This window comes from Rhinolophus ferrumequinum, chromosome 20, assembly GCF_004115265.2.
Source record: "Rhinolophus ferrumequinum isolate MPI-CBG mRhiFer1 chromosome 20, mRhiFer1_v1.p, whole genome shotgun sequence".
NCBI classification, from domain to species: Eukaryota; Metazoa; Chordata; class Mammalia; order Chiroptera; family Rhinolophidae; genus Rhinolophus; species Rhinolophus ferrumequinum.
Genome location: NC_046303.1, coordinates 16262399 through 16289308, shown reverse-complemented (window position 1 = coordinate 16289308; position 26910 = coordinate 16262399). Strand labels below are relative to the sequence as shown.

The 26910-nt window shown below is 40.0% G+C and overlaps 1 protein-coding gene across 4 annotated transcripts in view; it reads right to left on the bottom strand.

The window, feature by feature from the left end:
* Positions 1-26910, bottom strand: part of OSBPL3 (oxysterol binding protein like 3) — a 161275-nt gene that overhangs the window by 30918 nt on the left and 103447 nt on the right. For 3 of the 4 annotated variants that reach the window (XM_033088445.1, XM_033088446.1, XM_033088447.1), the window contains exons 5-13: positions 26485-26598; positions 23049-23216; positions 22337-22460; positions 20726-20829; positions 20425-20517; positions 18976-19132; positions 9836-9966; positions 6461-6568; positions 239-373 (exon numbers count right to left, since the gene is read on the bottom strand). In XM_033088445.1, coding sequence (XP_032944336.1) covers positions 239-373; positions 6461-6568; positions 9836-9966; positions 18976-19132; positions 20425-20517; positions 20726-20829; positions 22337-22460; positions 23049-23216; positions 26485-26598 — 1134 coding nt within the window. The remainder of the gene's footprint in view (positions 1-238; positions 374-6460; positions 6569-9835; positions 9967-18975; positions 19133-20424; positions 20518-20725; positions 20830-22336; positions 22461-23048; positions 23217-26484; positions 26599-26910) is intronic. The other variant, XM_033088448.1, reaches the window with a different exon arrangement.

Here is a 26910-nt window from a genome sequence, read left to right as displayed (position 1 = left end):
TAGCTCATAGTCAAAATTATTAACCTGTAACTGAAAAGATGTACAACAAATCAAGTAACAGAAATGAGGAAGTACCCAACACCTACATTCACAAGCTTTTTTACTAAGATCCTGTACCCTTTTGTGCTTTTTGGGTATGAAGACCATTGAGTTTAGTGTTTCTAAATATGGGTATTTACTGAACAGGAAAAGCAACAAAAGAGATTTTGAGGCACCTAACTGAAAACAGTGCTCAAACCTCATTTTCTGAAGAGCTTGGAGATAACAGAACTTCCTGTGCATCAAAAAACTCTGAAAGGGAGTCAGTGATGGAGAGTCTACTCTCATTGGAAAGCTGATGGACCAGCGGTCGGTTGTCGTCTGTGGAGTTTTCCTAGTCGAAATACAAAAAAAAAAAAAAAAAAAAAAAAAAAAAAAAAAACACAAAAATGCATATATTTAGAAACAATCTCAAGAGAAGCAAAATAAACAACAGATTTTCTTGCACGATACACAAGGTCGCAGGCCCATGCAAAGAAGAAGCTCAAAGCAGAGGTCAGCTCCCGAGTTGGGGGCAAAAAGCGTCACACAAAGTAAAATGAAAAACGAAGGTCACCCCTAAAATGGGCCCCTTACTTACAGGGACCGTAACTGCTCAGGCACATGAATAAGTCTCAGGCCACTCTTTGTTCCATTTAAGAGGGGAAAAATTCCAGTGCTCTCTGAATCATATCCTCTTACTCTCTACTGCTGCAAGATGTTTCTTTTCATCCCAAAATTTCCTCTGAATTATACTGAATGTATATCCTTGCATGGCTGGTTCAGAGCAACATAGCTTTTTTCTGCCCCGACACGCTCACTGAGGCCAATAGGCTGCTTTTGAGGCGTCCCTTGACAAATAAACATTGTTTTGGGGTTGTGGTGGCAGATCATTCATTTTTCATGGATGAATGCAGTAAATTCTCTTTGTCTGTCTCTCTCCCAACACAATGACTCTGCAAGGGAAGGAAGTCCCCAAGCCCCTTTAGAAGCCTCTTCTCAAACAGCACAATAGAGTATCATGATTTTCTCATCTTGTCTGGCCCTCCACCCCCTGCTTCACTGGGTCTAGCCTTTCCTTCTGGGAAGGACCCAAATACATCGGGAAAGTGCTTTCTATTCAAGTTGCAAGTGAAAATTCAATTGACCTCCACAAATTGAGCAACTGCTTTGTGCTGGCCAGGGAGGGATATAATGATGAATATGACAAGGTTAGTGGCCAGAACCAGAGGGGCAGAGAATGCACCCGACACAGGAGACCAAGACCATGGAGCAGAAAGAGCCCTAGAAGCGGAGGGGAAGGCGAGATTGATTCTATGAGGGGGCTTTGCTTTGGCGAGGGCTTCACAGCAAAGGTGACACCTGACTCGACCTTGAGGAATGGGAACAGATTCAGGACGAGAGGCTTCAATTTCTCCCAATCAGAGGAGATTGTTGTCTTGAACTTCCCGACAGCTCACATTTCTCACTGGGCTCATAAAGGAGCTGTTTCTGTATCAGTATGTGTCTGGCAGTTGAGTCCTAGGACCACGTGGGGGACAAAAGTTATAGCACAGTATGTCTTTCCCGGAAGTGTTGCACATTCAGGACACAGTCCTCAGCCTCCTGAACAAATTACCCCCAGGAAGGGGTGCTATGACAGGAGGGCCACAGCAGACTTTCATAATTCATGAAGGGCAAGCGATCTCTTTGTGGAGTGTCTACTTTAGGAACGTATTTAAATGTGTGTCCCTTCCTCTTGGATTCTTCCTAAATAAGATAGCTGGTTAAGGTATTTGTTGAAAGATCCTACACATTTTAATCTCCATATATCTTTCTGAAAAGCAGTCTTCTTCCCTCCCCTAACACAGAGATCAGTGGAGGAGCTATAAATATGTACCACAGCTGTCACCTTCAAGGGAGAGGTCTCTCTCCTCAAAAGAAGAAACACACTGTAGCGAATAACAGGGCCACTTTCATGCTCACTGAAACAACAGAATTGTTCTTTGGTGTGCCACTGCCACGTAAGACTCTAATGATTTATTTACTTGTTCTACTCATTAATTTAGTACCAGTCACTCCTGCTCTCTCTACCTTTCTCCTCTGAGACTGATGGGTCAGAAGGATTTCTTGGCTAATCCACACTGAAAATAACACACCTAACCCTTTCTGCTGTTTCATTCTTCTAGCAACTTCCTATTAATACCTGCTGGAAACCTCAGCGGGACTGCAGCAGCCCCAAGTCCCCAGTGCAGTGTCTTGGACAACACAGGACCTCATCTATTAAAATATGGATCTAATCGATTCAATAATATCCCCTCAGGTTTGTAAAGCGTGAGTGGTTGCTTATCTATTTTTTATATCACAAAAGATAACTAAACAGAAAAGGGAGGGGTCCCTCATAATCGGATCACGCTAAAACCACCACTGTAAGTATTTTGATACAATTCTCTACAATCTTTTTATACGTATAGCTTTGCTTTGAAATAATTGTAATCTCTATCTAATTTTATAAACTTCCCCCAAACAACAGTGTGCCATAGTATGTTTCTTTTTCAAAATTAACATTTGTTCTGAGGATAAAAGAAATATGTATTCAAAATAGAAAATAAAAAATATAAATAAAATAAACCTTACTTAGTCCCATCACTTAGGTGTGGCTCCTATTAACCTGTTGGTGTATTTTTTTTTGTATTAAAATATATGTGTATAGATTGTTTAAGTTTGGAAAACTGGGGTCACGCTGTACATAGTCTTTATATATAGTCTGCTACATCCACTTATCATTACTGTGAAATTTTCCCCAGGCTGTTGACAGTCGTTTGAGACCATGAACTTGAGTTGATAGATAATATTTTATTATAATGGTGTGTCATAGAGGAACCATTTCATTTGTTGGATATTAAGGGTGTTTCCAAATTTGTAAAGATGGTGAGCCTGTTTGCAAAGGTGTCACTGATTGTATCTCATTATTCCTTAGACTCAATTCTCAGAATTAGAATGATTACAAATGTTTAAGGAAAAATATATATTACCTAATTACATCAACGACTAATAGAACTTCTGTTTTCTCTATACCCTTAAAGACACCAAATACTCTTATTTGGAAATATTTTGTGGTAATCTAATTGTTTTAATTCACATTTCTTGGTTAAGAATTAGGCTGGTTCTTTTTTTTCCTTTTTCAAAAACTAGCTGTAGAGATGTTAGCATTGGAGGAGGTTGTGTCAGGGCACATGGGCCCTCCCCCCCCCCAATTTCTTTACACCTCCCTGTGAATTTATAAGTATTACCAAATAAAATATTTTTTAAAAAAACATCTGTATTTGGGAGTTTTAGTGAATTGTGTCTTTTTTTCCCATTTATTTGTTAAGGTCTTAATTTGCCTGCGATTATTTATTATTTACAGATTAAATACATTCTCACCTATTTATTAGGTTGGTGCAAAAGTAAGTGCGGTTTTTGCAATTATTTTTATTCAACCTTTTAAACTGCAATTACTTTTGCACCAACCAAATAGCATTATCTAAGTCTGTTGCTCTCAATGAAAATATTTTTCCTAGTCTATTATTTGCGTTCTTATTTTTTCATCCACGCCATCTTTTTTTCCCTAGGGGGGAAAAAGTAGCCAAATCCAGTCGCATTGCTTTTGTAATTTTTCCTATTGCCACCACATTTAGGAAGTCCTCCCTACTCTAGCCATTTGATAAGTATTTCAATCAATGCTTTGCAGTTTGAATTTTTATATTTAACTCTGATTCACTAGTGATTCATTTTAGTGTGGAATGAAAGATTTAAATTGCTTTCCAAATTGCTTTTGAGCTGTGCCAACCTAACTGATTGAATAATCCATCTCTTTCCCATTGATTTTTGAGCCGCTTCTATCATATATTTTTTTTACCTGCGATAATTACCCTTCCCATTCTTACACTATCGCCGCTGTATTTTCACTCCTGGAGCTTCACTCTGGATGTTATTTTCTGGTTTGGCATGTCTTTCCTCACTACAAAGCAGGGGGATGCTGTTGAGAAAACAAGTGCTCTGGACTCATTAGACGTGAACTTAAATCCCAGCTCTAGCTCTTACTAGCTGTGTGCCCTGGAGTAAGTAATTTAACCTCTCTGGGCTTTAGTATCCTTGTCTCTTAAAATTTAACCATCACTTGTCTCACAGAGTTATGATTTTGCAAGATAATGGATTCAAACGCACATGGAAAATAGCAAGCAGGCAGTTAAAAGAATTATGTTCCCTTCTTTTTCAGACTTTTTTTTCAAGTTCTTGCTAACAGTCTCTTAAATAGACTTTAGCTTTCCTAGAATGTTCTCCCCAGTGTCACTTGGCCTTTCATTTGGCATACACGATAATATAAAATCACCTAAGAACACATAACCCGATAATATTAAGTTTTCCCATTCAGAAATATAAACTAACAGGATTTGATAGGATGTGGGAGTAAGTTCTGATAGGAGAGAGGAGATTTTAGACTCCAAGTAGATTTTAGAACACTAAAGGTGGGTAATTTGTGCAGCTAAAAGGTAGCAGAAAGTCAGGAAAGAAAGTGAGTAGATCTAAAACCGGAGTATCCTGGGCTGACCCACTGTGGGGACGGTCATTCCCCACAGTGGTTGAGGTGTCTCCGAGCTACCTAAGAAAAATAAACTGGAGTTGGGTTGTCAGGCTCTGGGGCGGCCATTTCCACTCACTCTCTTATTTCCTCAGGAAACAGTGGTTTTTCCCTTACTGGGAAAGTTAGCCTGTGTCACTCTGTGAAAAGCAGGATAAAACATGGGAAACAGAAAAACCACTAAAAGAGGAATGAGATAAATGAGACAACTGCATCATCAATTCAAGACGCCAGAAGTCCGTTTCAGAAGGTGTGAGTCAGAGGAGATGTTATCACTCTTCCTCCAGGACCACTGACAGCATTTAAGCCTCCAGGTACATTACTTGTGAAATCAATGTAAAAACATGCATTTTAAAAGACGTGTGGTTTCGGTTTCCTTTCCAAAATTCATAAAGCCATACATGAAGAATCCATTTGCCATAGAACTGTAATTCTGTGATAATGCTATTTAAAAGGTAAGTACTGCCTGGAAGCAGACACGAAACCCCATAGAATACCATGGCATTTGGCATCAAACAACTCTCAGCGATGGCTGCTATGCTGACTGGGCCCGGCTGCAGCAAACGTGAGACAGCCCACCCAGTTACCACATGTCTCTGCCCAAGCCTAAAATGAAGACCACCACAGGTCAGGTTTAGGGGCTTTGTCCTGCAGGGGACTCAGTTTGGGTGTGGGCTAAACTGAGTGAAAAGATGTCTTTGCGGGGAATGAGTGTGTAGAGGAATTTCGTAGTCAACCACTGACTTTGTGTCTCAGAAGCAGTAAGAAGCCAGTAAGCCTCTGCAGAGAGAGGGGAACTCCCTCATCAAAAGAGAGGGTCCCTCCCAGCAGCATGTGGCACAGTCTGTGCTTCAAATGTGGGTGGACACCTGGGCCTGGCAGTCTGTGCACTGACTGATGTCAGCTCTAGTCTTCTCATCACCCGACAAGATACAACAGCTTCCCAAGGAGGGAAGACGCTGTGTGAGGGTGAGGATTTAGTTTTCTTTGAGGACAGGAAAAGGGTGGATTAAGATTAAACATTAGAAACTCCTTTTAAAAATTTACACCCCCCACTCCCCCATATACCTTGTATATTACCTTCCTTATTTTTTTTTATCTTAAATGCACTCAGTCTAATAAATTCGTTAATAAAAACATTGGCACATCTGAGGCCGGCATATAAATATAAGGGAGAGCTAAAAACAGTTTTAACGCTTAGTACCCTTTTCTACTTCTCAAGCAATTCACTTGTATTTTTCTGAAATTTCTCATATGGAACACATTCAAAGAGTATTTTGGATAAACATCCCACGTCTTAAGAAAAGATGTTTTTAACATACTATTAGCTGACCAAGACACTTCAATTGTTATACAATATTTTTTTCTCTCAGAAGATAAGGTTGTACTTTTAAAAGAAAAAAAAAATCACAGGAAAGGAAGATGGGAACAGCCGCAAAAAAAGAGAGTGGTTCTCACAGAGGAAGCAAAAGACTTGCAGGGAGGAAACTGGGTTACTAAGGTCAGAGAAATTGGGGTTTCTTCAGAAGTAACAGGAGAAAATAATGTCTGTCTCTCTACAGTTCCCACTCCAGTCACCTAACAAAAGGGGTGATACTTAGGAGGAACATGGGGGAAAGAAATACAAAGGGAAGAAGAGTTCTGAGGAAGAGAAACGCCGATTTAAAATGCAGTTAGCAACAGACTCTCAAGAAAGCCTTGGGGGGCGGGGGGGGTGTTGACCAGACACTGTGCCTCTGTGGGAGGCAGTGATGTGAGCAGCACTTAGGAGGGAGAGGCAGGGAGACAGGGTGCCATGTGAGGTCGGGGAGACATTACCAGACAGGAAGCCATACCCACCTCTGCCAGGCTGTCACTGGACTTGGCAGCAGCAGGGGGGTCGAGGAGCAGAGACTCAGCATGGATTCTGCACAAGCGTTCTTTAAGATCTGTGTTTTGTGCTAGGGCCTGGAATATGTTAAAAACAGGGTTTCAGAAAAGCACAGCAGTGGGCCCCTGGTAACAGAACCCTGGACTTTTTACTTGAATGCTATCCAACAGAATACCGGTTCTGATATGCCTGGAAAATAAAAGATATTAAACTCTGCAAATGATGGCTCTTCTCTAATCTCATTTCCAGAGACAAAGGAGGGGTGAGTAAGGTTCTCCTTTGAGTGGAGAAGGAAATCACCAACAACTTTGGCTCTTATTATGACTAGTGGTTTCGTAGTCCCTCTTCCTTCCCAGCTGTATTTACAGTATCCCTGGTATTCCCAGGGGACTGGGTTCCTGGTCCCTACGTGGATACCAAAATCTGCGGATGCTGAAGTCCATTATACAAAATAGCGTAGTATTCGCATGTTACCCTATGCACATTCTCCCGTATACTTTAAATAACCTCTAGATTACTTATCATATCTAATACAATGTATATGCTATGCAAACAGTTGTTATACTATATTGTTTAGGGAATGATGACAAGAAAAAAAGTTTGTACATGTTCAGTACAGATGCAACCATCACAACCGTCTTCAGGCCTGACTACATAATACACATCAGCAACAACGTAACAATTTTTTAAAGAATATTTTCTATCCTCAGCTGAATCTGTGGCTCTGGAACCTGCGATGTAGTCTCTTTGGCCAGCTCCCTCCCTAATGATTCCAAGCTTCTCTCATCTTTAAAAAAGATGCTTCTCTCACCCTTTAAGATTGGCCATAATTTAATGTTATTTAATTATCACACCAGTTGAATTGGATCTTAGGAAGTATGCTGGGAAGTAGGATTTTTCTGAGGATTAATTTTACTGTTTCCTAATATAGGTGTTGATTGTTTTATTCATTCTTTATGATTAAGATATTTTATTTAAAAAAAGAACTTACTTACCTGGATCAGGGCTAAGGATCAGGGAATGTGGGGTTATGAGATGGGAGAACGTGTAAGCCCACCCGGACCTCTTTTATCTCTCCCTGGAATGGTCCGATTCCCTATCCCAATCTCCCAGCTAGGAAGGAACTGGCTTGATGGTAAGGGAAGATGTTTCTTTCATGCTGATATTCTCCGTGCTTCATGACCCACTGCTCTGCAAATGATCTGTCTTTGGAAAGGGACACGTTCACTGATTGTCCCCCCCAGACACTCCCATAGTCAGCTCCCCAGGTGCTTGTGCAGGATCTATCCTGTTAGCTGTTTTCCTGACACTCTTCCAAGAATCTCAGAGCCTTCCATCAGGGCCCACAGGGTCCACCTGCTGAGAACACAGAAGGATGTGGTACTGTCCAATCCACGGCCTGGATCGCAAACAAAACTGTTGGCTTTATTTGTTAGTACCCATGGATGAAATAGGTTATTTGGAAATTCCTGAGAATCATGTAGGAAACACTGAGTAAATGTTTCTTAAACACACAAAAACAGACATTGTTACCATATATCACTGGTATCTTAGGATAAGGGGCTAGAATCTATACCAGTGGCTAGAATCTTAGTATGGCCTGAAACATGTGTTATTGTAGTAACTTCTTTTTTTCCTTTGCAAGCCATAGGGAGAAGAAAGAAAAATATCAAGATTGTACATACAACACAAACATATCCATTCTGATAGCTCTGAGATGACTCTAAAATTTAATTTTAACAAAGTCTTGACTCTAATTGGGGATCCAAGAGAAAAAGGAAAGAAAGGATCATTATGTTTTATCTTAAGTTTCCAAAATCCTAAACATGGGTGAGAGTGGACAACAACTTTGACCAAGGATACCTCGGCCAAACGTGTCTCCGTGGCCTCTACCAAACAAGTAGATTAACTAGAGGAGAGCAGATCTACACTGGACGAGGGAGAGGGAGAGGACATCACAATGAAAGGGACTTTGGGAGCCCATACAACTGAGGTACCTTCTAAATGTACTGAAAGCCAACCTACTGGGAACAAGAAGAAATGCTTTTACCACTAAAACACAAACTTGAAAAAAAAAGAACCACCTTGCTTTTCTCAAACCAAAATAGCATCTAGCGTGTATCTGCCTGTCCACTATCATCTGAAAGGGGGTGTTTCTATCTCTGACCTGAAGAACTCAGGGCCCGGAAGGGCTGACCATGTTAAAGTCTTAACATGGAGTCGGTCCACTTTATTTCTTCTTTCTTTCAAAGGTAACATACTTGGACTGAGTGAATGAATAGTCCTTAAGAATTTTACCACAATAACATGTACTACTGGTAATGTATTTACCATTAACATTACACCAGAACGTTACTTTTCTCGGTGACATGACGATAGAAAACACGAATGGATTATTTTCTAGTTCTCTCAGTGACTGCATTCATTTCTGAAAATAAGATCCTAAAATTTATCTCCCCTACCTGACCCTAAATAGAAAGTTGAGGATTGCTTCAGAGGGTAACTTCACAGGCGTGCACGCATTCTGTGTGTACCATCGGAATTCCAAAGTACAAGCAAAGGAGAGGAGCAAATAGGTATGTTATTTTAAAAGTTCTCCAGCTTTTAGATAGATACAGAGTGAGTAACCAGACAACATCCGCTATTGAAAATAGAGTTCCAGGACCCTGCACTTCAATGGAACCCAACTCTTCTGAGGAATAAACTGGAATTGATGAAAAAAAGGAGAAAGAATGAATGACAGAATGGCTTACTGTTGCTACAAAGCAGAATGAGTACCTGATGTTCCATATGCCTCACCTCTCTCTACCCATGGGTGGGGGGAAGCTAAATGTTTTGTACTATCAAATCAAATAAAATAATGTTCACATCTTTGAAAGAGCAGTAAATAGGATCAGTGCTGCACAACAGAGAAGATAACAAGAGTGTGAATTTAAAATTTCACTTTGCTGCCTGTCGTTTGGAAAGTCAGTCTAAGCTTGTGAAGTCTTAGGTATAGAAATCTCCAAAACTGTCCGACTTTGTAAGCATAGACAAACGAATGTCACTCAGACACACATAAACACACACAAAAAATCTTTACAGAACAGAAAAATCAAGATAAAGAGGAGGAAACCAAATGTGAAGTATCTAATACTCAGTGAAATACTAGCTACGACGATTTGAGGTAGGCTCAGTTTTGATCTTTAGCATAAGCACATCTGATGAAAGGTTAGCCTATAATTTGGATAATTTGTTTGGTTTGCTCATGAATTTTCAACACAACCGTGGAGATGGAAAATATAAAACATTCACGAGCCTGGACATGTTGTCAGGCATTTCGGTGACATTGATGTGTAACTTACGGATGACAGGGCGCGTTTCAGGCCAATAATCTGCGCAGAGGGGGACGAGGACACATCCTGCTCCATCAGCTGCTTCAGTTTCTCTCTCTCGGTTGATATGGTATTAAAAGTTGACCTTAGAGTGAAGTAAACTATAGAGATAAAAAAAATCATAAAAGGAATAAAGGAAGAGGCATAATTAAAAACAAGATATAGAGAGATGAGTTTCTTATAAAAGAACTTAGAAAAGTAACGACCCTGCGTATTTTGAGTGCAGCAAAGGTACACTCTAAATTGACTTTTAAAAAACGCATCTGGAAGGTATACTACAACACCAACAGTGAACCCTAACGTAAACTGTGGACTCTGCGTAATAATGGTGTGTCAGAGTAAGTTCCCTGATTATAACAGATAATCACTCTGGTGGGATGTTGACAGTTGGTGGGGGATGCCATGTGTGTGGGGGTGGTATATGGGAATTCCATAAGCTCAGTTTCACTGTGAACCCAAATGCTGTAAAAAAAAAAAAAAGGCTACAAAATATTAAAAATTACACACATTTGTCAATTCCAAAACCCCTATCCACTATAAAATTCCATGATTTTGTGCCTTATCATCAAGATATTTTGACACTTGGAAGGACCATACTTCTGGATTCTCAATTATCAACAGTTAGTTTTGTTTGTATCCCCAAAGACTGGACATGTTTGGAAACGAAAGCTAATTTGTTCTCAGGGGGGAAACAGTAAAAATGCAGTGGAGAAACAAGACATCACCTTAACTAGGTGACTAAAATTAACCTCCAGTGAGAAAGGCTCAGGTGTAATGCCCTGAAAAAGACACACTGTCATTTTTGTTGCACGCCAGCGGGGAATCATGAGGAAACATCAGACAATCCTAAAATAAGGAACATCCTATTTTTAAAAAGTGGCCTATATGTCAATTTGATCAAAGAGAAGGACAGGCAGAGGAACTGCTCCCAATTAAAGAAGACTGAAAAAGCATGACAATTACATATAATACATGATCAGGGACTAGATCCTGTCTATACTTAAGGAAGAAAATGCTATCAAAGGACATTATTGGGATAACTGACAACATTCAAATATGGAAGGTAAAATAAGTAAAAGTTCTGTCTCAATGCTAAATGTCCTGAATTTCATAACTAAACTGTGGTTAAGAACATCCCTCTTCTTAGGAAATACACACTACAGGGTGCAAAGGTGTAAAAAAAGACATGACGTTTGATTTCTACTCTCACCCAGTTCAGAAAAATAAGCTCACAGGCATGTGGATGTGTGTAGAAAGAAAGAAAATCAATGTGGCAAAATATTAAAAATGGTGAATTTGGGTAAAGTATATACGAGAAGTGTTTTTCTGTATTATTCTTGACATTTGTAAGTTTGGAATTATTTCAAAAATATATAGGGTGCTACCTACCCTCTTCCGTATTAGTCCTTCTAGCTACTTGACCCAGAATTCCCCACGTCTAAACTGGGCAGTTGGCTAGTCTGCTCACTTCAGTGAGCGTTCAGGTCCAATGAGAGCTTAGCACTATTAGGCTCTCAGATGCCTGAACTGACGTTTTAGAAACCATTCACACAAACAGCAAAACATTCATCCGGTTTTGATCCCGGAATGTATAAGTCACTGCCTACGGATGAGGAGCCTGCCATTTAAATTACTGATGATGGCTATCACATTTGAATATTATTTTTCCAATTTCATTTATTACATTTTGTTTCAGAAGGACAGGAAGAAGGAATAGACATCCTTCTCAAATGGCCTGGCATATTATTGAATTCCACAAGGCTGCATTTTTAGAGGTATTGTTATTCAAGAGTGGCCTATTTAGTATCACAGAAACTAAATACGTATTATTGACTTACTTCCTTCATTGCACAGCCATGAGGACAACTGAACCTCTCTATAGGTTGTTGCTGAACTTGTCTGAGGTTGTGGTTATTTAGTGATAGACTTAGAGCATCTTCACAGTCATAGTACAAATAAGCAATTTGTTTAAAAACACAAATTATGGTGCTTCTGTCGACATCCAACAGGGGTCAGGGTCAATAGGTACTAAATTTTCTCATAATGTCTACAGAACACACTTAACTCTCTGATTGGAGCAATTCAATAGAGCAAAATAATGGGCAGCATAAGAGACTGACCAATAGTGTGGACTCTGACATCAGCCCTGGCTTCTTCCCAGCTCCATCACTTACTCATTGTGTGACTTTGGACAAGTATATGATGCACCTGAACCCCAGGTCACTGATTTGTTAATGGAGATAATAACAGCATTTACTTTATAAGATCATTATGGGGATGAAATAAGAGAATGCAGGCAAAGCACTTAACCCAACACATAGCACATAATAAAGAATGTCACTGCAATAATAACAGGGACGCTGATAAAAGAAACACATGCTAATGAAAGTGGTGGTGACCTGCAATCTCTTAAAATATGGGCAGCAGTTTTAGGAGGATTCTTTAGTCTCTTGCCAGCACAACACCTGTAAACGACTGCATGCAGGGTAGAGGCCTGTGAATGAGATTAACCAGAATCTGTTGAGCAGTAGAAGAGCAGCCTCAGCTGGAAAGCAACAAGCCCCGCAGTTAACACTGCATTTATTAGATAGGCACCCCCTTCTTTGCAGCGCCCCAGGATACCCAGGCCCTTCTGAGTAGGGACCCTGGGGGAAACCCCTTCACTGTCATGTAGTTTTTTTTTTTTTTTTGTAAGTTATCTTCAGTTTATTATTACAATTTTTTTCTTTTTTTTAAGTGAGGTACAATTGACATATAACATTATATTAGTTTCAGGTATACAACATAATGATTCGATATTTGTACACATTACAAAATGATCACAATAAGTCTAGTTAACATCTATCACCTTACACAGTTACAAAAAAATTTTTTTTCACTGTCCTGTTTGTTGCTCTAAATGAAATAAATGTGGCACTCAGCTGGCTGCCACTTTACTAAATCAATTCCTCTGGCTTTCAGATGGCCTGCAGGAAAGCAAGGCATTCAACCAAATTAAAAGATTCCTATGAAAATTTTTAAACTGGCAGAACATACGCCATTTGGTTCAAAACGTATAGCTGATAAGACAGTGGTGAGCATAAAATAAGCAGAAAAATACACATATAGTCACTATGTTTAATTTTAAGGTCTAAATCCCTTTCTAAACCACCTGACAAAGGGGCACAGAAGACCAGATGCCCATGTATTAAATTTCTTAAATGACTGTTTAGGCCTACTCAGAGGACATTCAAATAGTCCTTCACAGCCTCCTAATGAGCCAGCACACCACAGCAACGAGGAGAGGCTGCCCATAGTTATATTAATCGTTAAAGACACATGATCCCAGAGGTCAGGAATATTCTCTGTGACAGGAGTGTTTTCTTCCTAATTTCTAACGTGATGCTAGAGAAAAAGAAAAAAGGAAAGATCCAAGTGCGTGTATCAAAGCTATGGATATTTGATAATAAACAAGACCACATCCAAAGTCTTAGATGCTCTCAGCTACAAAGAATCTCAGATCACGAAGGCTACCACCACACAGAATGACCCACTGCACTCCATCTCTAACTTTCCTTGTCAAACGGCCTTCGGGCCCACGTTTCTCAGAGCATTTGCTATCTCCCAAAGCAGTCCACTCTGTCTTTAGACTCTTCTAGGGGTAAGAAAGCCCTTTTTTCTCCTAAGTTGACATTTATCTCAGGGTCTCCTTATTGGTAAACAGAACGACTTCCTCTTTCATCGGGTGTCCAAATAAATTTCGGAAGGCAATTATGGCATCTCTGTTTACTCATCTCTTTCCCAGACTGTCCCCCTCACTGGACGTGGAGAGGGAGGCACAGGTTGTGCTTTTGAATAGAACGCCATAAGCACCATACAACTGACTCTTGGTGCTCAGTACCTTTCTCGTTTCTACAGGCGCCCATGCCGTCCATTTATGGAGTTAGATGGGGAGAGTACAGACAGCATGTTTGGATGGCCAAGGCTGGTCAGGAAGGACACCTGGACTCTTAATTTACCTGAGTTCTCTTTTTAAATATGCTCATTCTCTAGAAGTTTCTCAGCATTAGGAAAGAATAAGATGTTGAAGAAGACAGGAAAATCACAGATATCACTCTACAGCGACAGTGGGATAGAAGGTTAAGAAATAATAAGGCAAACATGAACCGAAATCCTACCTCTACCAATTAGCTGCCATTTAAATTTTGGATAAATCCTCAGTTTTCACATCTGTCTGCGTGGATCATGCCCATATGTCAAGAGGGGTTTGATGAAACAGTGACAGAATACGCTATTGTATAGCAGCCAACTCACAGTAGGACTCATCATTTTTCTTCCCCCGTTTTTAATGAAAACCACATTTTGGTGAATTTTCTTTAAAATGTTAACATACCTAAACTATCTGGGGTAGTTGGATCTTCTGTAATCTGCTTCCTCTAATTTTCAAACCTCACAGGATGTCCATGGTTTTAAAATACTTTAACCCGTATTCTAGCTGAATGGTTCCTTAAATTTAGACATATCAGGTAATTTAATTAAATGGTCCTACTTATTTACTGATGGTAATGTACATAAACACAATTGCTCCGCAGATTTTTATGCACTATTCTAAATTATGTTTGATAAATGACCTGGTTTTTAAGTTATGTATATCTTTTAGTTTTTAATCTATGAAAGTGATGTCACTGTGACATACTTGGCTTTTTATCAATACTTCCATAAGCGCAAAACCATTAAAAAATGACTTTCCAATTAAAAGTCAACACAGGAAAAGAATCCAGGAACAAAAGAATACAAAATTAATAAGCGTTTAATTTTGTCCTACTGCCGTGTTTCCCTGAAAATCAGACCTAGCCGGACTATCAGCTCTAATGCGTTCTTTGGAGCAAAACTTAATATAAGACTTAATATAAAACTTAATATTATATTATATTATATTATATTATACTCTGTTATACTATACTATACTATATTATATTACATTATATTATGTAAGATAATAAATAATATTATTTATTATAGTAAAATAAGACTGGGTCTTATATTAATTTTTGCTCCAAAAGATGCATTAAAGCTGATTGTCTGGCTAGGTCTTATTTTCAGGGAAACACAGGGGTTAGCCTTTACATTTGTAAATGGAGATCTCTTTCAATGAAAATACCTTCCACAGACTGCAGAAGTATCTGTAAAACTTCATTTATTTTTCCCTTCCAAAGGAGAACGTGAACATCCACTTCCATTTGGAGGACCCTGACCCCTATCCTACACAATTCCTTGCTTTCCCACCCTAAATCTGCTCACCTAATTCAGTAATTTGTTTCTATTACTAATAGAACACTCTGTCATAAAATACTCTTGTACCAATAAGCACCAGTATGAAATTATTTCTATTAAGTGCAAAATAATTAATCATAAGAGGTAATTACAGAATTTGAGAGCCAAAAGAGTCAGGACAACTACTTAGGATATTTAACAGATGAGGCAACTGAGGCCCAGAGAGGTTAACCAGTGAGGTCAGAGTCCCACAGCTAGTCAGTGACAGAGGTGGCCTAGAATGAATGCCTGTCTTCTGTCTCTGCTGGTAATAGAGTGTTAGCTCCAAAATGGCTTATTATTTTCAGTGTTTCCTAAAGTATGTTTTTTAGGAACTTTAGTTCCAGGGTAGTAATAGCTGAGAGCTGTTTGGGGAGGAGGAAGAAGAATTTCCCAAATTACATTGAAAATCATGGAGTTAAACAAAGATAATGGGATTTCTGCTGCAGGACTTCTCAGGGCCTTTAATACAGATTGTTTCTTGTGTAATGCAAAGGGGACCATAGTCAGCAACATTATTAATCATGGAATTCTTTTGTTTTTAAAGCATCCTATGGGTAAAGTGTCCCATGAAATACAATTTGGGAAATGTAAAGGCCAGTATGTGCAATGTAAATTACTTATGCCTTTTAGATTTTAGCATATTTTGTTCTTTGTTTGCTTATATGTGCCAGCATATACACAAAGCCAGACACATGAACCAATGTGAGTTAGTTCAGCAATATGCCATAAAAATCGCATTTATAGTCCATAGTACATAAAAAAGACTTTTTAGGATGGCTACATGTTGGTTGCCTACCATTTGGTTTAACTTCTACAAAACAGGAAGGGTTCCAATGCAGTTAACAAGCTGAAGAAAAAGTAGGTAATACAGTACGTTACAACATCCATAGAATTCTCGTCTTTAGTTCAGCGGCTCCAGAATCAGAGTCAATAGATTTGTGATGCAGCCAAGAAAGTACAATCAAAAGTGTCAGTAACAAAATCAGGCTTACACTGGAAGAAAGGTGAAGATGCTTTGAGTCTGAATGTACGGAAGTCAGAAAGCATGCAAGGTCACAGGACTTAGCGCAAACCGGAGCGCTATCTTTATTCCACGAGGCCTCTGAGCTACAGCCTGTGTAAGAGATTCCCAGAGATCTTTCAGTCTCTGCACGGACTTTATTTAATACCATAGGAATGGAACACAGCTTGTTAGGTTCCCTGTAGAATCTGCTGTCGGTAAGCCCAGATGTTTGTGGAATAAGTGTGTCTGGACCTTTGCTGGAGCACAAACCTTGACCTAGTCTAGGTATGTGGCAGCTCTGCAGCCAGCTGGCTTTCACAAAGCCTGAAAGACAGAACAGCTGGCTGAGGTCCATTAGAGACTGTCCCAGAGGTTGAGCTCTCTGCAGGAGGACAGGATCAATAGATGGACTCAAGATGGCAACCTCCGACCTGCTGAGGAGGCAGCTTCTTCAATGTAGGTACAATTCCGGCTGTTTCCCTTCTGCTGGGAGGCAATCTTTTCTCTTTTTTAAAAAGACAGTTCATATTATTAAAAAGTAATGGTGTTTTATAGGAATTTTTTCCCACAAAATCTAAAATGCAATGCCCTAATTACAATGGATCTTTCAACAGGAGAAAACACACAAGGGGTGTAGGAAGAGCTTTAAAGGCGTGGGGCAGGCAATTCTGCCCACTTTACAGGTGGATCATACAGGGTAAGAGAAGAAGAGAGCTGAAGAATCACCAATGTGAAGGAAGAAAACTACAGGGCTAGGAGAGCAAGATAACAGAGGAAATGTCTTCTTTCCTCCTTCAAACACCCCTCCCATTTAAAAACTTTTAACCCATTTTCTCCCTTCAAAATGATAAATATAAGAAATTTTAAAATGTAAGCAGAAAGAATATAATAACTACTTGTAACTCCAGCTTCTATCACTACAATGCTGGTGTATATCCTTTCAAACTTTCGAGTGTGCCTATATATGCCAGGTTTATATAATTTATTTTTTCCAAAAAAAAAGGGATCATACCTATATATCATCTTGTGGCCTTATGTTTTTACTCACTGACATGCTGTGAACATCCTTCTATGTCTATAAAAATAACCCTGGCTACCCCATCGGTAAGGGCAGTGAGACACCAGGTAAGGAGCTTGGACTGGGGTCAGGCCAGTTAGAATTTAAGTCTCAGGTTGGCTAATTTCTACCATATGACCTTCCGGGAGTTCTTTGGCTTCTCTAAGCCTCAGCTTTCTTATCTGCTTAATGGAGATTACAATAAAGCCTACTCCACAGGTTGCTGCTAGAATTAAATGAAAAGGTGCACGTAAAGTGCTGAATAAATACCTGACGTGACAGCATGAGCTCAATATCGGTAGCTACTACTATTATGTGGCTATTGACTATTCTATCATATGATGATATTGCATTAAAAAAAAAATCCAATCCCTCTATTCTTGGGCAGTTAGGTTATTTTTAATTTATTTTTACACGTTTTATTTTGAAACCATTATAGACTCATGGGAAGTTGCAAACACAGTGCAGAGAAGTCTCGGTTACCCTACATCCAGTTTCCCACAGTGGTAACATCTTACCTAACCACGGTACACTATTAAAACCGGGAAATTGGCAATGGTATAAACTACAGCTCTTATTCAGATTTCACCAGTTTTACATGCTCTCATTTGTGTATATGTGTGTAAATACTGGTCAATGCAATTTGATCCTATGTGTAGATTCATGGAACCACCACCAGAATCAGGATACAGACCTTTCTATCACCACCAAGATCCCTCTTGCTACCCCTCTATAATCACACCCTTACTTTTCCCCTTTCCCTCTCCTCTTTGTCCCTAGCCGCTGGTGACCACTAATCTCTTCTCCATCTCTATAATTTTACCACTTCAAACATGTTAATAAGTGGATACACTATGTGTATGATTTCAGTCAGCAGGATGCCCTTGAGGTCCCTTCAACTGGTGTATAGCCAGAGTCTGCTCTTTCACACTGCTGAGTAGTATCCCACTGTACAGATGGACCACAGTTTGTTTAACCATTCATCTGTTGAAGGACATTTGGGTTGTTCCAGTCTTTGGCTAATACAAATAAACTTGCTCTAAACATTTATGTACAGGTTTTTGTGTGGACTTAAATTTACATTTTCTCTGGGATAAATGCCCAGGAATATAAATGTTGGGTTGTATGGTAAGTGTATTTAGTTTTATATAAAACTGCCAAACAACTGTCCAGAGTGGCTGGACCATTTTGCATTACCACCAGAAATGTATGAGGGATCCTGTTTCTCTGTATCCTCACCAGCATTTGGTACTATCAATATTTTTTTTTAACATTAGATATTCTATTACGTGTGTGGTAATCTCTCATTATGGTTTTAAGTTGCCTTTTCCTAAAGGCCAATGATGTTGAACATCTATTTCTAATCTTTGGATATCTTTATTGGGATAAATTTTTAAGTTAATTTCTACAAATGAATTCTTCAGTGTGGAGTTGCTGTTCAGGCAAATTAAAGAAAAAAAGTTGAGATACCATGTCATATTGCCCTGCAGAATAGTATCAGCTTATACCCCCATGTGAATTGCTCAGCTTTTAAATTATACCTAATGTTCTCACTATCTCTGCTAAGGGGTTAAAAAGGAACTTCTTGCCAATACACTCCCGACTCCCAGGGAAATAAAATAAACATTGGGTTGCCCCCAATCTCAATAGGTCAGAAATGAGCCAACTAAAGTTCCCTCTCTAAGGACCTCCCACATTCAAACACGCATTTAACATTTTCATCAAACACATTAGGAGGAAAGAAAATTCATTTACCTTTATGGGCAATATGACACAGATCTTCTTGCATTTTAGAAAACTCTGATGAGGTTTCAGAGCCATCGGAAGAATTTTTCTCCTCTCCAAAATCTAGTGTTGATAAATTAGGATTGGAGGAATGTAGTCTTGGTTGGCCAGGAAAATGTTTAGGAACCTGAAGTGATACCAAAAGGAGATACTTGCTTTCAGATGCAAATTGCTTAGAATATTTACATGTTTCTAAGATTGGAAAGTAGTAAGAGAAGAACACTATACAGGTAAGTCTTTCTATGGAGTGATTACTTATAAGAGAACTAAATGAAAACTCAGGAAAGCACTTTCTTCTGCGAGTTGCAGTGGCTTCTTGCAAAAAATAAAAATGGGTGAGAAATCACATACACTAGTCCGTCTTTATCTGTGGGGATAAGACCCCCAGTGGATATCTGAAACCATGGATAGTACTGAACCATCTAGGCACACCATTTAAACCACATGAATTGTTTATTTCTGGAGTTTTCCATTTAATATTTTTAGACTGCAGTTGGCTGCAGGAAACTGAAACCACAGAAAGTAAAACTGTGGATAAGAGGGGACTGCTGTATTCTTTGGAAATGATAGAAGCATTAAAGCTATAGGTTGAAGATGACAGCGAAAGCTGCCAGGCTCTTTCTCATTTGTACTTAATTCCTGCCTCCAAGCAATAATCATCTCGGATCGAGGTTGTTAATACAGCATAGGTTTAAAAATGGTTTCTTTATTTGCTCCTGGTGTTTCTACAAAATGAACTAACTTTTCACATATTTGTACACAAATCACTCTTTACATTGAAAGTAGTTCAGTTTAAGTGTAAAGCTAAGTTGAAGTATAAAGTGCTTTGCACCAAAGAGTAGACAAGAATACAGCTGATGGCCTATCCATAACTTTCTGATTTATTTGGACCTTAACGATGTCACAATTTAATATACAATGACCAAGCTGCAAATCTTGGCCTCTGGCTTAGCTATGCATTGGGAGAGTCGGCGGCTAGTCTGACACAGTACACCTCTGATGGGAAATTGGGAGGTTGGAGACAAGAGGCAGAAGAGAGTCTGCACAATGTCCTGTTCCCAGAAACTCCAGCCAGGAGGCTCAGAGGGATGAGGAATCCACTGAGCAGCAGCAGAAGACACAGGTCAGAGCGCCTCCCAAACAGGGAAGCGGGCAGGCAGGGGAAACCTAAGCTGTAGAAATGGCTGCAGTGCCCCCAATCTTATGCCATTTCACCTTACCCACTATCCATTCCAGGCCTATTCTAGTACCAGAAAATCCAAGTGACTGCTTTTATCTGTCTGCACAACTACCCTGCACAGGGTAGTTGACGGAATATTCATTTATCTATTCTCCTGAGTCCAAATAGCTCTCAGCAGGTGGCACGCAGAGCAGGGCCAATGAAGAAACCAGCCCGTTCGTTGGGGAAGCAATGGTTACCTGCAGCATTCCTTTAGTATCTTTGCCAATAGCTCTGGACCGCCACCTCCTGTGTGGTCTTTTCTCCTTTTTGGGACTTTCAAAAGCTCCACCCTTTGTTTTAAAACAGGAAAGAGAGCACAGACAGTAAGGTCCACCAAACCAAGGGGGGGGGAAACGCACAGCAAAGTGACCACCTCCATCCCCTCGACACTTGGCCAAAGCCACTGACCAGACAAGATCCCACTGTTAGTGGAGGGCAGGGAGGAGAAAGGAAAGCAGAAGAATGTCAGAATGGGAACAGAAGAGGGAGCTGGCTCACCTGGATGGCGTTGATAGCTGGTGCTGAGTATGTCCGATGCAGGACATCCATACTTTGGAGGAGCTGGCTCATCTCCACCAGGTAGGCATGACAATGTGCCAGGTCTGTGGGACGAAAGCAAATGGCGGATTGAGAAGCATTTATCTTGGCATTCAGGCTTCACTATGCTAGCCTCAGCTACTTTTCTTATTTATCTATAGTTGATTTACATCTGTTAGAACAGAAAAAATTTACTTCCTTTTTTACAAGAGAGGCAGTAGACAGCTGTGGTGAACAGCATGGATCGGAGAAGCAGGATGCCCCCGTTTGAATACATGGAATGACCTGTGAATCTTGGGCAATTTATATAACTTCTCTGTGCCTCAGTTTCCTCATTTGGAAAATGAAGATAATTATATGCCTCGCTCACAGGACAGCTATGAGTTAAATGAGTTGATATGCACAGCACACTTTGAGAATGCTGGCACCTTGTAAACACTAAATAAATCAGCCATAATCACCATCATCACCATCATCATCATGGTTTCTAATACTCAATAACAGGGGGTCACTCTCTGATTTAAAGACCCCATACAAGTTAAATGATTGAAAATAAAATGAAGGTTGTACTGGTCTCTAAGGATAACTTTCTCAATCGTGGACCTGCATGAGGATTGTGAAGACCCCCTTCAGACTGACCTTGGAGGACCCAAAAGTATTCTTGGACCAGTTCTTGAGTCACTAACTCAAAAAGAGCCCACAATTTGCTGTTTGCTGGGTGATGGTAGCTGTTTCTGACAAGAACAAATGCATTAAGATAGTGGCTCTCAAATGTTGGTATCATCAGAATCACCGGGAGAACCTGTCACACCACAGATCGTTGGGAATCCAACAACGTTTTCTGACTCAGTCTACCTGGGTTGGGCCTGAGAATTTGTTTCTAAAATTACACGTGTCCATGTCCCATCCCCAGACAATTAAATCAGAACACTCGCAATCCCATTGGTGATTTTGTTTGTTTGTTTTTTCAGTTCCCTGGGTGATTCTTAGCTAATTAAGGTTGAGCACGCTCAGCTCCCTAATGGCAAGAATTCTCAGTCCTGGCTCCTTATAAGAATCACTTAGGGAACTTTAGCAAATTAGTGATACCAGGGCCCTAATCTAGGCCAATTTAAAGAGATTCTTCTGGAGAGGGGTCGGGGCCTGGGTATTCTTGCATTTTTAAAAGCTCTCTTGGGGATTCTAAAGTGGTAGAGAACACTGGTTTGAATCACTACAACAGTGATTCTCAATCTTGGATGTGCAGCAGAATCATGTTTGGCACTTGATAAAAATGGAGAGCTGTGCAGACCCCAGCCCTGGAGACTGTGATTGAGTAGGCCCACGTGGAAATCAGACATTAGTCAAGAACAGAAAAGAAAACCTGTCTGCATGCACACCCAGCTGAAGAGGAAAAGCTCTGCAAGGAAAGTGTCTTTGGGTAATTATGAGTGCAAACTTAATCAAGTAAAATATGAGACAGAATGTAGACCAGTGAAGGGGAAGCATATAAATTCATCTGAGGTGTGCATAATCAACCAGTATAATCTAAGAGCCATGACAGAAAGAAGCCGAGGTTTCAAGTCACTCTACCTTTTGAGCATTTTTCCATGTCCTCTGAAGACTGTAACCATAATGGAACTCGAGTCTCACCACCACAAGAAAATGATAAATGGCTTCCAGTTTGAAACGAATTCTGCTTTGATAAACTGCTGCGCTGTTCCACAAATATAAAAAAGCACATTATAAATGAAAACAGAGCCCAGTCGGAACACATTAGGGTAAAAGGGTAACAACGTGGGTTAGTTGCTAATGGAAGCCATCTGCCTGTAATGAGGAAGAAGCTTCTAGCAAAGCACTCCACTGGAGACCTTAGCTCCAGCCATCACCCCAGCTTGGCCATACCATGCTCTGAGGCCTTGGACTGCAATCCTTAAGTTCTTCTTTGGTCAAATGATAATCATATCAAAAAACGATATAAATGTTGGGAGATTTTGCAATCCTGTAAAGCTATAAATGTACCTACTGCATTTTACAACCAGATAAGAAAAGCAAAGTCAGACTGGTGAAGCATTCAGGGCTATTAAATTCCTCAGGGATATTCTTTAGTTACTGTCCCAGTGATAACAGGTGCTCCCCGGGCCCTGGTTCTGACTGACTGGGCAGACAGACACCTTAAATACCAGCTCAAGCTTCCCTGCTCCTCCCCGCACATCTTTCCTTCTTCAGAAACCACCCCGCCAAGATGGGACTCCACCACCCAAAGCCACCCCTTCTTTTAGATTCATTATCGGCAAACTATTACCTTCCTACTTGAAATGGAGTCCAAGACAACAGACGAAGAGTCTGTGACGGTGGATGCTTGGAAAAAGTGATTAACTTCGTGTGGAAACATAGCGATTTCATTCTGACGATACATTCGGTGGTGGCGGAGCTTGGATACCCACTCATCAAAGGCTTCTTCTGACTTTACCTGAATTGTTAAGTTGAAAGAAGGAAACCATAGCTTCACTTACTGAAATGAAGGATTCTTCATCAAATTGAGGTTATTCCTGACACCCTCTCTTGTCAGATTGGCACACATAGAAACGTAGAAATATCAGCTTATCGACTTAGTTTACATTTATGGGATCAATGGGAACAAGTTTGAGGAGGAAATGGAGAGTAAAAATGGTCTTCTGTAAACTATATATTTAGGCTTTCTATGAAAGAGTCCAATTGTTATGCTGTTATTAAGAAAGCAAAATAGTATCGATTACATTAAACAACAAATAAACTGAAATTTACATTTGCCTGTCTCTTAAAGCATTTCCAAGTTCTCTTGTTCCAACTTCTCCTTTCCCTACTGAAAATATTAGTGCCCTCTTTCTTTATAAACTCTTTTATGATCCAGACTTTAAAGATCAATCTTCTCTGAACTCAAATGAATTAGTAAATTCTTCCTAAAATATTTAACGTTGTTAATCTTCTCTGACAAAGAATATATTGCTGAAGAATATGTGTTAATGAATGTGAAGGTTATTTAAAAGAACATTTTTCCTGCCCTCAGAAATTGAAAAAAATCTGGTAAAGTATTATTGGTGATTTCCAGGATTTTTCAAACACACACACACACACACACACACACACACACACACACACATTTAGCCATTCTCTCCATAAATGAATACCTATCAATGTCTAATTTTCATGAAGAATAATGCTTGTAACTAGTAACTTTTATTATATTTCAAATGTACATAAACGTATTAAAAAGAATATCATAAGTATTTATGCACCACAGATATTTCTTAATAGTCAATATTTTTGTGTGCGTATGGGGGTATTTTAATATTTTCAAAATGAAAAACGATATCTATATATTAGCACACGGAGGCTCCAGAAGTGGCAATTTATAATACCCCAAAAGGAAGCATGGTAGGCTAACTTCCAAGAAGAAAAATCCAGGTCAATTCTGTTAAAATTGTTATAAATGCTACTGCTGAGAGCAAGGATGTGGAAATAAATATCAGCAGCATCATTCACTTAGGAAATGTTCGGTTGCCTCTTATGTTTTTTGTGTTGATTACAAGTACATACAAGACTTCAAACCTCTCCAGGTGCTAGTAAATGTGTCACGTACAGGAAGAAGCACTACAAACAGAGTCATCTCTCTGTTTCCCTTAAATTATGTTCTTGAAATAAATTTCATTTCCCAGATGTGGTTAACAGGAATTTTAACAGGAATCTTGTGTCATCCTTTACACTGATCTACTCTCGGAGGCCCTTAAAAATCAGTGCCCAAAGCATGCATCTTGACTCATTTTGTACTGGTTAAGCAAGGTAGAAGAATAAAATAACTTTATTAAATAATTTACCAGGGACCGGAGTTCTATGCCAGCCCCTCAAGTAGTTACAGAACGGTGGAGAGAGAGCCACTTAACTCTCTGGGCTACGATCCCTCCTGTATGAAATGAGAGAATGGGACTGGATGGCCCATATTTAAAAACTGCCTGCCTCTGAGGCTATTAACGAGGACCCTCCGATAGCTACACCTACCTACACTAACAGTCATAGCTGATGTTCAAAGGAATGAACAAAAAACACAAAGAGAACTTAAAGTGAATCAATACAGAGAAATAGTACACTGTTGATCACGGTGTTAGTATTTACTATATTTTAAGGCATTCTCGTTCTTTAAAAATTAGGAATTAATAATCAATCACTTTTATTCTGTTAACTAGAAGAGTGAATGAACAAGAACTTACAATTTCCTGACCATGTCAAAGCACAGAACTAAGAGTCATTGGGAGTACATGGAGAAATAACCTCAACTATTGTCAAGGAGATTGACCATTGAAACAGAGGTGGAGGTAATAGTTATTTATTTATTTGTTTATTTATTTATGATTCTAAGTCTCTCTCTCCTTTACTTCACACAAGTTGTTCTCAACAAGGGTGACTTACCCACTACCCCCAGGGGACATTTGGCAATGTCTGGAGACATGGTTTGGTTGTTGTACCTGGAGGGGGGTTGTTACCAATGTGTATTAATATGAGGAAGAGGCTGGGGACACTGCTCAATATCCTACAATGCACAGGACAGGCCCCCACAAGCGAAGAATTCTCCAGCCCACCATGTGACCAGTGTCGAGGGTGAGAAACCCTGCTTTCCACAATTACCTACAACCACAGGCACAGGGGCTTCTGCTAGGAAACAGTACGGAGTTGACCATCTTGTGCAGTCAATCAGCCTCATGAATGTGTCACGTGCATATTTGCTCAAGTACCACATCCATGGGGAGGACAGGGAGCTCATAGTCTCACGCTTTTATTCTTCCAACCCCCAGCCCCCATTCCCAACATTCCAAATAATCTGCCCAAGGTAGAAAAGAGTTTTAACATTTTCTCAGTTAATTTCTAACCTTCGATTACCACCTAATAATTTTATAGGCGTACACGATAACTAAACTTACTGAGACCACTGTAGGCCAGGCATTATGCCAAGTTTTCTACGTGCAGCCCTACAAGATGATCACTATACTAATTCCCATTTGGTGTTGGGGGGAGGAGCAAGAAAACCGAGACTTTCAGAGCTTAAATTATTTGCCAACGGCCAACAGCTAGTAAATAGCCAGGTCAAGAGCTGGACCGGATCTGAATCTCCAAAGCTCTTGCTTCATGCTTTTCACCCTCTCTACCACCTGCAGGAAAGAGGGCACAGAGGGTAGTTAAGCAGCCTTGAGAGGTACTGTTTGGAGGCCCACACTTTAGGGCAAAATTTCCTGACATGCACTGTAATATGAGAATTTTAATGGAATCCCTATAAAATTAGCCAAAATTGTATGACAGACTAAATATTAAATATTGTATTTCAGGGAGCCCATTGAAACCTATGGTAAATGGTTATTTACTGAAGATGGTACTGCCTGGAGAAAAGTGGAGGGGGAGGTATGTTTGGAAATACGCAGTTTTTTTGTTATTGATCATTGTCACAATCACGGGGAAGAGGGTAGTTAGGGGATGAGGGGACAAGGATAAGAAACCTTCAGCAGCGTGAGAGACAGTCCTGCACAGTGAAGAACTGTTCCATCGAAATATCAACAGCGTTCATTAGAAATAGTTCCATAATGAAGACCTTCTACGTGTTGGCGGGATGTTTTGAAATATTCAAAAGGCACCAGCAATAACAGTGTGACCGACGACCCCTTCGCAACATAAAGGAACTGCAGTGGGAAACGGCGCCTGGGAGGCAGCCTCACCTTCAGATGGTAGATGTGTTCCTCGGTGTCCAGATCGATGCATTTCGATGATTTCTTTACAGACATCACCGAGAGCCCAACATCAATGCAGCCATGCAGCTTCTCTCTCTCTATCTGCAGAGGCATGGGGAAGTCACTTGAGAACCATGTGTTAAAATGGTAGTAGCACCCCTGACACTGCGTCCCTCCACGCTCACCTGCCACATCCACTAATAGCAAACGTAAGAACGACGATGTATCAAGCACTTAGGGGGAACCAGTACTGAGTTGTACGTGCTGTACATGCCTTATCTTATTAATCTTGGAGGTGTTATGGAACAAGGGGTCTGTCTACACAGCCTGTAAGTGAGGAAGCTAGAAAGCGAGCCCCGTGGACTGACTCCACGGCCACGAGTTCATCTTTAACTGCACTGCCTCCCATAGAGT